Source organism: Rhinopithecus bieti, unplaced genomic scaffold (assembly GCF_001698545.2).
Source record: "Rhinopithecus bieti isolate Rb0 unplaced genomic scaffold, ASM169854v2 scaffold_31787, whole genome shotgun sequence".
Classification (NCBI taxonomy): Eukaryota; Metazoa; Chordata; class Mammalia; order Primates; family Cercopithecidae; genus Rhinopithecus; species Rhinopithecus bieti.
In genome coordinates this window covers 3949321-3958018 of record NW_016814655.1, presented here as the reverse complement: position 1 = coordinate 3958018, position 8698 = coordinate 3949321, and the positions used below count along the sequence as shown (strand labels likewise).

The 8698-nt window shown below is 55.2% G+C and overlaps 1 protein-coding gene across 1 annotated transcript; it reads right to left on the bottom strand.

The window, feature by feature from the left end:
- Window positions 1–366: 366 nt before the first annotated feature.
- CALHM1 (calcium homeostasis modulator 1) lies at window positions 367–6188 on the bottom strand. The gene is made up of 2 exons (XM_017851770.1): window positions 5494–6188; window positions 367–2715 (listed from the first exon to the last, which is right to left on the bottom strand). Exons 1-2 carry the CDS (start codon window positions 6043–6045, stop codon window positions 2230–2232), a joined length of 1038 nt encoding a protein of 345 aa, XP_017707259.1. The 5' UTR covers window positions 6046–6188; the 3' UTR covers window positions 367–2229.
- Between the last annotated feature and the right edge of the window lie 2510 nt (window positions 6189–8698).

Here is an 8698-nt window from a genome sequence, read left to right as displayed (position 1 = left end):
GGGCTTGACCATACGTAGGAAGGAAACAAAAGGTACCAGCGTTTGCTTGCTTGTTTATTTGCTTGTTTCAGATCCCAGCATATGCTAAACACAGTCCCAGATCCTTCCCTAAAAGTTATCTTCCTTCATCCTCACCACAATCCTGAAAAGCAGGTCTTTAAAAAAATTTTTTTTTATTTTAAAAAAGTTTTAAATCTGACCTAGACCTCCCCCCCATGACAGTTTCAAGAGCACCCCGCATACTTGACCCCCGCGGGGCAGAAGCTACCGAAGGAGACCCCGCAAGGGTCAGGGGAGGGTGCCGTCAGGCCCGCGCTGAGCCCGGGTCCAAAAAAGAAGACTTCTTCTTCTTCTTCTTCTTCTTCTTCTTCTTCTTCTTCTTCTTCTTCTTATTATTATTATTATTATTATTATATAGAGATAGAGTCTTGCTATGTTGCCCAGGCTGGTCTCCAACTCCCAGTCTCAAGTGATCCTCCCTCCTTGGCCTCCCAAGTGCTGGGATTACAGGCATGAGCCACCACGCCCGGCCAAGCAGGTCTTCTAATATCCATTTTATAGACAGACACACTGAGGCTTAGAGTGGCTGGGTGACTTGCCACAAGTCCTGCAGTGCTGGTATTTGAACCCAGGTGTGCCTGACCCAAAGCTTTGCTGTCCTTCACATTCGTACCTCCTGATACCTCTGGGCCTTCTCTTCACACTGGAAGCGCCCTGGTCCACCAAGATACAGCTTGTTTTTGCTCATCCTAATCCTCCCTGACTTCAGGGCCCAGACCAACTCCTACCTCCTGGAAGGGCCCTCCCAGCCCACCTTGGCCCATGAACATCTGAGCAGCTCCTCCCAAAGAATTAAGAGGAGGGAAACTGGACCCCAGAAGTGGGAATAGAGGGAAGGATGGATAAAAAAGGATGGAATCATGCCAAGATCAAAATCAATTCTTAGATGCTTGGGACTTATGTCTCAGAGCTGAGGGCGGTGCTGAGAAACCTATCTGTACCTCTGTTTATTCCTCCTCAACAAGATGGAAGCTTGAGTGTTTGTGTTACTGTCTCTCATCCCTGCCCAGGGGAGGAGGACGGAAGTCCTTGGGTTCAGAAATCAACAAATACATTAGCCACACTGTGCTGGGTGCCTACCATGTGCCATGTGCTTTTACACATAGCAACCCCACGATGGGGAGGGGGTGGGGCTCATCCTCATTGTATAGATGAAGAAATGAAGGCACAGGCGGTGATGCAGCTGGCCCAGGGACAGTGTTTGTGAGTGGTAGAGACAGCATTTGACCCAATTTTGTCTCACTCTGGAATCTGAGCTGCTTTCCGTTTATGCTGCTGTCCTCCCTGCTCATCCCACCTGGGCTACAGCCTCGGAACTCCTCTTAGCCTCTTAGAACTTCATCCCCAAGAGGTGGGTCTTTAAGAAAAATGGAGAGACTTCAGCTTCTGTGTCTCAATTCTCAAGCCTTGGGATGGTCTGATTTCCCCCTGAGACCTGGATGTGAGGGGGGTATTAGGGTGGTTTTCAAAGACCCCTCTACAGGAGGACTTTTGTACTTGTTGCTAAATAAACACTCAGTCCACCTGGACAATTGTCACGTGACCCCCATGGTGACCACACACTCTGGCCTCTTCCATGTGAACCTAGCTTCTGACATCTTGTCTCATCGCCTGTCTCCCCAGGTGTATCACCCCAGTGGGCTGTGTGTCATGTCCTTATGGACCCGCCCCGGCCCACACAGTCTCACCTAGGACATACTTGCCCAAATCAGAGGGCTCCCACTTCATGAGATGCTGGGATGATTCCCACTCCCCGAGCCCTGAGCATAAAGGAAGAGAGTCCCCGAAAAGCGACAGAAGAGAGTGAACCCAGGGGCGGGGATGTCTGTCAAACCTGGGAGGAGATGGTGAACATCAGCCTGGGAAGGGCTGGGCAGAGGGGAGCCATTGGTCCCTGTACCTGCCATGACAGTTCCGATCCCTTTAGACTAATACTGCTCATGGGCCCACTGCCCTAGGGCCATCCAGGGCAGTGTCACAGCTGAAAGTGTCAAATCCTCTTGCAGCTCCAAATGTCCTGCCTCCGATGGGCAGGCGAGTGCTAGGGAGTGTGGATCTGCCTAGGGGACTACTGCCCAGTACTGAAACCCTTCATTTTTCCACCTGGTTTGGGGGTCGGAGGGGCTGTAGGCTCAGATCCCCATTCCTGCCTCTTCAGCTGGCCACGCCTCATACTTTGCTAAAGTAGGTGGCCACCTCCTTGCGCGGAGGCCGGGGCCCGCCCCCAGCCCAGCCATTGCCCATCAGCGGTGGCTCCTCCCTGCCCAGCTGCAGAGGTGGTTTGCATTTGTGCCAGCTTGTGAGTAGCCTGTTCATGGTGCCTTGATCCGTGATGCCACGCAGCTTCTCCCTTTCCTCCTCCGCACCATCGGGGGGTGTGGGGGCAGCCGCGGAAGCAGGGGCCGTGGCCAGTGTCCCGTGGGTGTGACCCAGCTCCAGGTCATGGTTCATGGCCTCGAAGAACTGCTGGATGCAGACCTTGGCGAAGGCCTTGGCGTGCTCCGTGCATGTCTCGTCGAAGAGCTTGCGCTCGATGTCGATATAGTGGGACCAGTACTTGCTCTTGAGGAAGGCGGCCTGCGTGAAGCAGGGCCGCACAGAACGCACCACGAATGCCAGCAGTGTGGTCAGCAGCACGAAGGACCAGCCCAGCGCCTGTGGGGAGACAAAAGAGAGTCACGGGGCACTGTCCTTGGGCCTCCGAGCCTGTTCAGACTCCCAAAGCACTCTCTATGCCAGCACTTCTAGCTCAAAGAGCACAAATTGGGCAAGTGAGCTTGCCTCTTGGCCTCCATTCCCTCATCTGTAAAATGGGCATAGAAATTGGAATAATGGGCCGGGCGCGGTGGCTCAAGCCTGTAATCCCAGCACTTTGGGAGGCCGAGACGGGCGGATCATGAGGTCAGGAGATCGAGACCATCCTGGCTACCACGGTGAAACCCTGTCTCTACTAAAAAATACAAAAAAAAAACAAAAAACAAAAAACTAGCCGGGCATGGTGGCGGGCGCCTGTAGTCCCAGCTACTTAGGAGGCTGAGGCAGGAGAATGGCGTGAACCCGGGAGGCAGAGCTTGCAGTGAACTGAGATCCGACTACTGCACTCCAGCCTGGGCGACAGAGCAAGACTCCATCTCAAAAAAAAAAAAAAGAAATTGGAATAATGGAGATAGGTGCACCTCATGGAAAGAAGATCACGTGGGTAAAGCACCTGCCATGCTGGCGGGGCACCCACAGGGCCCAGGAGTTAAGTGGGCAGACCCTGGAGTTAGGCTGCTTGGTTTGAATGCTGTCTCCACTACTTACTAGCTGACCAGGAGCAAAGCACTCAACTTCTCCATGCCTCAGTTTCCACACCTATAAAATGCAGCTGGTGGTAGCACCTATCTCAGAGTGTTGTGAGGACTGAATGTGATAAGCTTACCGCAGTGCCTGGTACCCAGTGCTCAGTGACTGTTAACCATTACTGTTGTGCCAATAGGCCCTCACTTACTGTGCCTCTTCTTTCAGGAAGCCTTCCTTGATCTCCTCAGGCCATAGTGGCCCATTTTCCTCTGAGTCCTGAACCTCTCCTTTGGCTCCTGGTATTGTCACCAGTGACAAGTGAGCATCTCCTCTGTGTCGGTTCCGAGCTGGGCCTTCAGGGGTCATGAAGGCAAATCAGGCAAGAACTCAAACTCTGCGCTGAAGAGCACCCTGTGCTTGGTTCTACTCTGCTCTGTCAGCTCACTGCAGGGCACGGGGCAGGATGCTCCCCCACCCCACGCTTCAGGGTCAGGCCCCAGCCTCACAGAGAAGCATTTGGGCAGATCAGGACTGGGGCTGAGGGCAAGCCCAGATGCCTATCATGGGGCTGGGCAGGTCATGACAGAGCAGACAGGGTGGGGAGCCGCTGAGCGTGTGTACAGGCTGGGGGCACCCCAGGCTGTTCCAGGAGTACATGCGGGCCCGGTGGGGCTGGATCTTCTGGATTTCCAACTTGAAAATCTGATTTTTATGTGAAAATTCTGATTTTCATTTTAATTTTATATACTTTTTTACTTTTTTTTTTGAGGCAGGTCTTGCTCTGTTACCCAGGCCAGAGTGCAGTGGCACAATTACAGTTCACTGCAGTCTTGACCTCCCAGGCTCAAGCAATCCTCCCACTTCAGCTTCCTGAGTAGCTGGGACTACAGGCATGTGCCACCAAACCTGGCTAATGTTTTTCTTTTCTTTTTTTTTGGAGACAGGATCTCACTATATTCCCCAGGCTGGTCTTGAACTCCTGGGCTCTAGCGATCTTCTTGCCTTGGCCTCCCAAAGTGCTGGGATTACAGACATGAGCCACGTCATATCTGGCCCATTCTGGTTTTTAGAACATGCCAGCAAATTCTAAAGTTGGATCTAGAATTCAGTCTCTGAAGGCCAAATGAAACGTGTATAGGCCAGGCAGTCTGCACCCTCTGGGGCCCACTCAGCTTATGATGTGGTGGCTTAAAGTTCAGGTGGAGGGACAGCTGCCAAGGCCCTGAGGCTGGGGATGATGGGATGAGTGCCCACAGGAGAGGAGGCGCAGGTTTGGGAGGAGAGGGAAGTAGAGTTCAGTCTGGATGCTCAGAGCGTGACATTTACCAGGGCCATCTGGGTGGTGATGGAGGCCTCCCAGGAGAGAGGCCCCTGCTACAGCGGGAAGCCAGGAGTGTCTGGACTTGCCAGGGTAGAGTGTGCACATTTCTCCAGCCCTTGTAGGGCAGGCTGGTCCCAGCCCCTCGCCCTGACAGCACCTGGTCTGCCAGCTGTGAGGGTGGGCTGCCTGGGTGGCCCTCCCCACACAGCACTGACTGGGTTGGAAGAGGCCATAGAGGCTTGGATGGGTGAGCGTGGAGGGGCAGAGGATGTGGGAGCAGGGCTGGGGAGGACCCTCGCTCTGGTTGACCTGTCAATGGGCTCTCCAACCTGTCTTTCCGTCACATCCCAACAGGGCCTCTCTCTCATCCATGCACCCCCTTCCAGGACACCCTGGTCCTCAGCTCCCACTCCCCAGCAGGGACACACCAGATGGGGGCATTTGCCAGGGAAATGTACCCAAATGGCTTAGCCACCCACTGGCGTCACCACTGCTGAGGCCCGGAAGAGGGAAAGGATGCAAATTCCTCCAGCTTCCAAGCTCAGAGATCAGGATGGGGATGCAGGTCCACTCTGGGGACCTCAGGACAGGGGTCAGGCCCACTCACCAGAAGCCTCTGGACAGAGGGAGCCAAAGCACGTTCTCCGGATGGCCCTGGGCTGAGGGCACACGCATGGCTGTGCCTTCAGCCTCAATTGGGAAGATGCCCCCCACACCTCGGAGCGCCACCTGAGCAGAGGCCCCATTTTGAGAGGTAGGGGGATAGGGCCCTCCCAGAGGGACCTTGATCTGCCAGTGAGACCCAGCCTGAGGCCATGCAGCCCCCTCACCTGGGAGATGCAGCGGAGGTAGCGCACGGCCACCTCTCGGGCCAGCAGCCAGTCGCCATCGTAGATCTCAGGGCAGGGCACCCGGGCCAGCAGGCGGGCAAGCTCAGGGGCAGGTAGACCGGGTGCCAGGCTGCCATTGCCCAGTGCGGTCACGGGCACGGCAGTGCAGAAGGCACAGAGGAAGCATTTGCCGTCGAGCAGTGTGACGGCCACCCAGATGATGGGCGCGATGAGGGCGCGCTGGGCCATGGAGCAGAACATGTAGCGCAACACAGCGGGGTCCTTGGCCCGGCGGCCTGGCGGCCGCTTCCATTCTTCGGCCAGCATGGACACGTTGTTGTTCATGACCAGGCCAAACAGGAAGAGCACCAGGGGTGGCGCCAGCAGGATGCCCGCGCTGTAGGCCGCATTGTAGCCCGGCAGGCAGGGGCAGTTAAAGTCAAAGGCCGAGTACATCTGGGCACTGGCCAGGGCCATGATGCCGCAGATGCCGTTCATGAAGGACTCCTGGTTGGACTGCAGGAACTGGAAGATCATCCGGAACTTGTCCATCGTGCCCCCTGCGGGGCCTGGCCTCCTCTTCCCAACTCACCGCTGCCTCCAAGAGGGCCCCTGCCCCCCACCCTGCCCACTGGGTGCCCACCTCATGACTTGGGCGCTCCTGGCTGGGACCAGCAGAGCTCAGAGCAGAGGCTGAGGTCACTGTCGCTTTGAGAAATCTTTAGTCAGGTGCTGGCCGGGAGGGTGCAGATTGACCAATCCTGTGGGTTCAGCCAGGATTGTGCCCCTCCCTCCTGGGCTTCTCTCTCTCTGCAGCCGCCTCCACCTCCAGCACTAGCACCTGCTAGGGACCAGCTTTCTGTGGGTGTGGGAGGGAGGGAGGGAGAGGTGGGAGAGGGCAGGCTCAGACACAGGCTGGGAAGACACTGTCTCCAGCAGGGCTGCAGTTTGGAGAGTCCAGGGCTGCTGCAGGGGCCAGAGCTCCCGGACCTTGTCTTCTGAGCTCCTAGGAAGCTCATTGCCCCCCTTCTGTCCTTCCCACTGGGGGTCTCCTCCATGCTGTATCAGAATCCCAGAGGGCTCCTCCGTCGGTTCCCCGATGACAGTGTGGTGCTGTGGTGGCAGTGGCTGCAGTGAGGGTGCTGCTGGTGGTCATGGGGATACTGGTCACAGAGGGGATGGCAGTGGTGGTTGGGGGGATGGTGCTAATGTGGACATGGCGTACAATGAAACGTCCTGGATTTGCTAGCAGAAGACTTGGATTTGACAGGTTGCCTGGGCAGGGGCTGTGGCCTGTGAATGTGTTACAGGGGTCCTTATGTCGGCCTGCCTGTGTCTCTGTGGGTGTGCCTGTGTGTTTGTGGGCTGTGGATGGCAAACCCTTTCCTGGCTCCACCTCTGACCTCTACTTCCCCAATCAAAAAATAAAGGGGTCTGCATGCTGACAGCAAGGGGGTGAAAAAATTTAATGGGTGGGGTGATAGGGTTTCATGCCTGGAGTTTGGGCCTCAAGAGTGCCTGCAGAAACCCGGCCAGCCCTCCTCCACAGACACATCAAAGAGGAGGAGCTGAGTGTGCTCGCTCTGATGCCCAGGGCTCTCCCTGACCTCCCAAGGGCAGGTCAGATCCAGCTCCAGCGGGATGGCTCCTGTCTGCGAAAAGCAGTGGGGTCTGGGGCTGAGACAGAGCCTGGCCAGGACATCTCCAAGGGGCCCACAGATCTGTGCCTCCCCATGTGTATGCCAACACGTGAGCTCACTGTGCCTTTGGGCCTCTGCATCTGTGTATCAGTGTGTGTGTGTGTGTGACCATGTTAGTGGTCTTTGTGTCTGAGGGTCTCTGTATCACTGACCAGAACCAGCAGTGACCCAGGCTTGCCCTGGGTGGAGCCCTGTGCCAGGCACTTAAAATCATTGGCAGTGTAACCTTCGTACAATCCCATGGGACAGGTACTACCATCCCCATTTTACAGAGGTGGGGACTGAGGCTTGGAGAGGTTAAGTTATCAGCTGAGAGCTACCTAGCTGGTAGGTGGAGGAGTGGGATTGGAACCCAGGCTAGCCCTCTCATGGGAGTGGGAGTAGGGGGTGGAGGAGGGGTCAGGAAATGTTTTTTGGCCTTTCTCTTCTGGGCGAATCAGGTTCCTGTTCTGCTGGTCTGAGTGGAGATGCTGGATTGTCACCAATAGGACATAGCGGGGAAGGATGTTGCTCCCCTTGCTGTCAGGCTGGGCTTGGGGCAGTTGGAGCCCCCAGGCTGGGAGCCTCTGGAAGACCCTCGCAGAGGCTCCCCATGGAACACCATAGGTGGATGGCAGGATGAGGGAGGTCCAGTGATGGAGGCGACCTACCCTGCACATCTCCTGCAGTGTTCGTGTGCGTGGCCAACAGCAGGTGTGAGCTGATGCCAGAGCTGGGGTGGGCTTGGGGTGGTCCAGGAAACCAGGAGGGGTGGTTTCAGGGGGCCACCTGGGATTCTGTCTTGTATATTGCACATAGCTCCCTGCTTGTAGATAATGTGCCTGTCTAGTAGCGTCCACACTGCCTGCTCTAACCACATATACACATTCTGCAAATTCTAAGTGCAGTGTTATTTTAAAATACTTGAGGCTGGGCACAGTGGCTCACACCTGTAATCCCATCACTTTTGGGAGGCCAAGGTGGGAGGATCACTTGAACCCAGGAGTTTGAGGCTGCAGTGAGCCATGATCACAACACTGCATTCCAGTCTGGATGACAGAGCAAGACCCGTCTCTAAATAATAATAACAATAATAAATACTCAATATAAGACAGTTTGATTAGATTATCAATCAATTATTCTCATTATCATAAGAATTTTGGTTGCAGGGTGGGCACTGTGGCTCACGGCTGTAATCCCAACACTTTAGGAGGCCAACGAGGGAGGATTGCTTGAGCCCAGGAGTTTAAGACCAGCCTGGCCAACATAGAGAGACCCAGTCTCTATGCCCGAAAAAAAAAAAAAGTTACAGTTGTCATTGAGAGTAGAGTGAGGGTTAATTCTTTTTTTTGAGACAGGGTCTCACTCTGTCTCCCAGCCTGCTGTGCAGTGGCATGATCTCAGCTCACTGCAACCTCTACCTCCCAGACTCGAGCCATCCTTCCACTTCAGGCTCCCAAGCAGCTGGGACTATAGGTGTGCATCACCATGCCCGGCTGATTTTTGTATTTTTTCCTTATCTCAAA